Genomic DNA, 5,665 nt, shown 5'->3' on the forward strand with positions numbered 1-5,665 from the left:
CGGGGTGGTCACAGGTGCCCCCACCGTCGTGTGTCCGGGGTGGTCACAGGTGCCCCCACCGTCGTGTGTCCGGGGTGGTCACAGGTGCCCCCACCCTTGCTTTGCCTCCCATTGAATGTCTGTGGTTGTGATCTCATGTCAACATGCCCTCTCCATTCCATGCGATCATCCCTTTGCACAATAAAGGGCAGACCAGAAAAACCAAGCCCTCCATCACCGTGTCTCTGTCATTTCTTCACGTCTTGCACATCACTGCTTAGCTGCTTCGCACCATTGCTGAGTGGGGTGTGGGCTGGAGGAGCCCCAGGTCTCTGTGGGCGGGTCCGAGGGTGGGATGCCCAGAACTTGTGGGAGGGGCTGGGAAAGGCATCCTGCGTGGTGGGAGTGTCCAGGGCCAACTGGTCTGGGGCTATTGGACCAGAAGAAAGGGCTGTCTCTGGCCAGGTAAGTGAAGCCAAGTGGTAGCCAGCTTCCTTATGAGTCCTGTCCTGGGTCCTGGGAAAGAGAAGACTCTAGAGAGGAGTGGAGTGGGGAGTGGAGGGTGTAAAGCAGACACAGAAATGGCCTGAGTGTGTGGGGAGTAAGAGAGCTCTGGTGGCCTAGTGGTAAGGAGCTGTGCTGTCAACCCAAAGGCACGTGGTTCAAATCCACCAGCTGCTCGATATGAGCAATCTCCTCCCCTGCGATTTACAACCTCTGAAAACTCACTGCGGGGGGGTGGGGTGGGGTGGGGTGGGGGTGGGGGTGGTCAGCTATCTCTTGGTTCCGACTTGACAGCACATGTCGGAGTGACAAAGGAGCCCTTGGAACACAGTGGTTAAGTGCTCGACTCCTAATCAAAAGGTTGGCTGTTTGAATCTACCAGTCACTCCATGGGCGAATGATGGAGTATTTTGCTTCCATGAAGTTTACAGCCTTGGAAACTCTGTGGGTCAGTTGTGTTCCAGCCAGTAGGCTCGTTATAAGTTGGAATCAACTCATTGACAATAGCCTTGCCTTGTGGAAAGTGTCCAGTCATCAGCTCTGCAATAATCCTGGATGTGGTGTGTTACCTCCATGAGCAGACATGCTTGTTTCCTTAGCTGTAAAGTGGAGTTTCTGATGGGCGTTCACCACAGATTTTGTCTGGATGGGTTTCTAGTTAATTAGCCGAGGGATCCCAGTCAGCTTGTGGAAGGGGGACACCTTGGTGACTCTGGTTCTCCTGGCAGGTATCATTCCCTAATGCTGATATTGTGACTGCCTCTCTAGCACCCCAGTGTTCCATTTCAACCCACCAGCAAAGGGCTGGTGATGTGGGACGGTGGAATAAGCAAGAGAAGAGATTTGGGGTTGCTCAGACCTCTCCTCCTATCCCATTTGATCCCTGTATACGTTCTAGATTGCTGTATAACAAACAGATTACTACACAGTGGCTTGACCCAGCACCCACTTCTTAGCTCCCAGCTCTCAGGTAAGCTGTAGCTGGGTTCTAGGCTCAGGGTCTCACACTTCAGGAAGCCACCAAGATGGTCGGTGTTTTTATCTGGGGAGATCTTGAGGGAAACCCACCTTCCAGTTCTTTCACATTGTTGGCAGGATTCCGTTCCTTATGGATTCAGAGCTGATGGTCCCGCCTCCAAGTCTGCTGGTGTCCGGGGCCACTTTCCGCTCTCAGGAGCTGCCCACATTCCCTGCCAGGTGGCCCCCTCCGTCTTCAGAGCCAGTAGTTGAGAACTTCTCTCTTTCCTGCCTTCAATCTCTGCCACCGTCTGTCTCTGACCTCTAGATCCAGATGGACAGACTCCAGAGGTCAGATCAAGTCCGTGTGAGTGAGCGTCCCTTTAATGGATTTCTTTCTGATTTTTCCTTTCAAGCGTCAACTCTGCTGTACCACATAAACCCATCATGCTCATAATTGACACCCACACGGACAGGGTCGGGGGTCTCTGGGGGTCATTTTAGAATCATATCTACTATAGTTGTTTACTAGCTCCAGCCAGTGAGGGGACAGGTGTCAGCCCTGCTTGAGCTCCTCTCTAAACTGGGCTGATGGTAAGGATTCGCAGAGCACACAGTGATTTAATATTCACAGGCCTTCCTTTCTTTATCTAACAGTTGTCTCTCAAAGCCTTCATCAGTGTCCAGCCAACCCGGTATCATCACAGGGGAACTTACTCATTTTGTGGGGAGCTCTGGTGGCCTAGGGGTAAGGAGTGTTGCTGCCGACTCAAAGGCATGTAATTAGAATCCACCATCAACTTCACTGGAAAAAGATGAGCAATTGCCTCTGGTGTGATTTAGTCTTTAAAAACCCACTGGAGGGTTAGCTAGGAGTTCCTTCCGGCTGGATGGCAGTGGGGGACTCCTTGTAGACCGTATCTTTGTGGAGACACCCCCTATAGGATCGAGGGGTGGGTAGTTAGATGTACGACTACCCTAGCTGCAACCTGTCCTGTGCAACTAAGTTAGTGCAGAACTGCCTTAACTCACTACAGCGGTGACTGTGGGTGTCACTAGAAATGCCCTCCCTGAATTGCACCGTGAAGGCCTCTCTCAGTGGGTCTGGAACCCTGATCTGTCTCTGTTGCAGGCACTCCGCTGGTTCTGATTTGGGGTCCATGCAGGCTACACTGGCAAATCGAGAGAGCCGTTACCCTGTAGACTCTGGAGTCAGCAAACCTGATGTGAAAACATCATTTCTAGCAGGCTGACTGTGGCCTCTTGAAGCCTAAGTGTCCTTATCTGTAAAATGGGATCATAATAGCTGTGTCACAGGGTGGCTCTGAGGCGTCAGGACACAGTCATCTCTATAAAGGGATCAGTTGCTAAAATCTCACTGTAAATAATTGCTATTATGACCCCATGGCTCCCCGACTCCAGTCGCTGGCTGTGGGGCCTGGGCAGAGCAACAGGGTCCTGTGTTGCTAGTTCAGACGTTCTCTTCCTCCAGAGTCTTCCTCTGTGCCCAGCTCCTCTGCAGGAGTAAGTGCCTTTCTGCACAGGACCGAGGCTGCCGCCCGAACCCAGGGCCAGGCAGGTCCCTCTGGACAGGTTTCTGTGCGGTGGTGGCAGTTTCAAAGGGGTTTGCTCTTCTCTGAAGTGATTTCCAGTTCTCTCTCATGGAGGTGGCGCTGATCCAACTCTCCAGGAGCCCCTGGGACCTGCTAGGCTTCCAACTCCCTCCCACTGGGCTTTGATGTGGCCATAGCGCCTCCAGGAGACGGGGTGAGGACGGGCTGGCTGGGGCATGTCTGCTCTTCAAGGAGAAGAGAGTCACTCTGGAAATTCTGATTCTTTTCAATTCCTTCTGCCATTGGGACAAAGCTTTCTCAAATTTCTTTAGCTGAAAGCGTACCAGGTGCACCGTTCCCAGCCCAGAACCCTAGGACCTGGGCCCTGGTAGCCCAGGGCAGGTTTAACAACCCCCCTTTCTCCGTGGAACCCCCTTCATTCTTGCTGTTCCTCGGCGTCCCCTCCCTGACACTCAGATGTAAGATCCAGCCTCTCTTTCAGCGTCCTTGGTCCTGCGTCAGGCATGGGGACGGGTGGGGTGGACCTTCCCCAAGGCGTGGGCCTGCAGACCTGGGGAGGTCCCAGCCAGGGTGGGGAGGCTGAGCCTTTGGGGAGTCTGCAAGGCCTGAGGGGCTTCCCCTGCCCCCTCGGCTTCTCGCGATACTTGGATAGGGTGACATAGGGTGAGGGCTGTGGATCATTTAGAAATTAGTCTTGAGGGGCTACCAGGAACTTGGCTGGGCAACACTGCAGCTCCCGGGCCTGGCAGAAGGTCTGTGTGTGCCCCGACCTGGGCACAACACCTAGGACTGGGAGACAATGTGGCTGGGCTTTGTCACAGGTGGGCAGCATGCCAGTGTGTCTGAGCTGGTAGGAGCGGGGCAGCATGGTGGTTGACCAGCCAACATCTCACCCTGGGCTCTCCTTTGCTTCCACAGCCACGCCAGCCCCCCACACCCAGCCCCCACCTGACCGTGTATACTGGGACCTGTGTGCCCCCCTCGCCATCCAGCCCCTTCTCAGCATCGTGCCGTTCCCCACGGAGGCCCTTCCCCTCACCCAGCCGCTTCCGACGGCCCAGCAGCACCGTGTGCCCCTCGCCCATCAGGGTGGCTCTGGGCAGCTCCGCAGGCCTGGAGCAGGAGGGCGAGGCCAGCGGGCCTGGTGCCCACCGTGGGCCCTCTGGGGCCGAGAGCAGTGAAGCTTCTCTGGACTCGGAGCTGAGCTCAGGCTGCCTCTGGCCCCGCGGCCAGCCCAGGGCGCCCCCCAAGGCCCGTGTGGCCCTGTCCTTCGGCAGATTCCTGAGGCGCGGCTGTCTGACCTCCCCCGTCTTCGCCCGCCTCTCACCCAAGTGCCCCCCTGTGCCCCATGGCAAGGTGCAGCCCCTGGGGGACACAGGCCAGCAGCTGCCGAGGCTGAGACCCAAGAAGGTGACCAAGTAAGACCCAGAAGGAGGGAGTGGGGGACTGTGCTGTGTACCTGTGAGTGTGAGCCTGTCTGTTTTTGTCTCTCTCCTCCTGTGTGTGCATTTGTACGTGTGTTTGCATGTACATATCTGTGTGTACCTATCTGTGTATGCACATGCATGTCAGTGAGTGTGTCTGTTTTCGTGTAACTCCCTCCCTGTGTGTGCATGTGCACCCATGCCTGTGAGTGTGCCACATACGTGCATGTGTGTGCCATGGCGCTGACGGGGTGATGGTGGCAGTGAGACGTCAAGGGTCGCACGTAGGCTGTTCCAATCCCTTGGCCACTGGATACTGGGTCAGTGGCAGCAATGAGGTTGTAAGGGTGTGGACACGGAGAAGGCAATGTTCCAGGGCCCCGCGTGCCTTTCAAGACCCTCCTCCGCCTTCCTTCAGGCGGCCAGTGGCCTCTGCACTAGTGGGGATGCTAAGGGCTCAGCCTGTGGCTGAGAAGGGCTGGTGTGGGTGGTCCTGCAAGCTGGGCCCCGGCAGCTCACTGGGTGCAGAACAGAGATAACCCCTCAGACACCCCAGGACAGGGGAGGTTGGGAAAGCTGGAGAGTGTGCAGAGGTGAGCACCAGCCTGCCCTAGATGGCACTGGATGTGGCAGTGTGCCCCTCTGGCCTCAGGACATCCATGTTCGGCTCCGCCCTGAGGGCCCTCTAAGAATCAGAATCAGCTCACTGGCAGTTTTTGTTGTTCTTTATGTACAGAGGATACCTCAGGCAATCAAAGGGTTAAATTCAAACATCGGGGGTTTGAACCCGCCCAGAGTGGAAGAAAGGCCCGAGAGTCCACTTCTGACAAGCAGCCACTGGACACCCATTGGAGGTCAGCTCTACACTGACCCCACGGGAGCGAGATTGTCCTCTTGGGACAGCCTCGATTTGTCCAAACCATAAACACACAGTCCACCGCCATTGATTGGGTTGCTTCTGGCTCATTGGGTTTCTGAGGCTGTAAATTTTCATGGGAGGAGAACTTTTTCCTCCCACAAGGATTTGAACTGATGACCTTTTGATTGGCTGCCCAGAACGTTACTTACTACACCACCAAGGGTCCTTCCATAAACATTCAGTCCCTGGAAAAGGAAGGCCAAGGACTCTGTGACTGTTCCCCTTTAACAGGAAAGTAGTGTCCCCCACCTCCACGGGACCACCAGGCCTATGGCTGCACCCACATTTCAGTACTGCCCCCACCCCCA

The 5,665-nt window shown here is 55.5% G+C and overlaps 1 protein-coding gene across 1 annotated transcript in view; it reads left to right on the forward strand.

Moving 5' to 3' along the window:
- The window catches only part of RGS9 (regulator of G-protein signaling 9), an 83,370-nt gene that overhangs the window by 77,012 nt on the left and 693 nt on the right, over positions 1-5,665 (forward strand). The window contains exon 18 of the mRNA XM_006886261.1: positions 3,933-4,432. Within this exon, the coding sequence (XP_006886323.1) occupies positions 3,933-4,432 (500 nt within the window). The remainder of the gene's footprint in view (positions 1-3,932; positions 4,433-5,665) is intronic.

Source organism: Elephantulus edwardii, unplaced genomic scaffold, assembly GCF_000299155.1.
Source record: "Elephantulus edwardii isolate Elephantulus edwardi_28Jun2011 unplaced genomic scaffold, EleEdw1.0 scaffold00048, whole genome shotgun sequence".
NCBI classification, from domain to species: domain Eukaryota; kingdom Metazoa; phylum Chordata; class Mammalia; order Macroscelidea; family Macroscelididae; genus Elephantulus; species Elephantulus edwardii.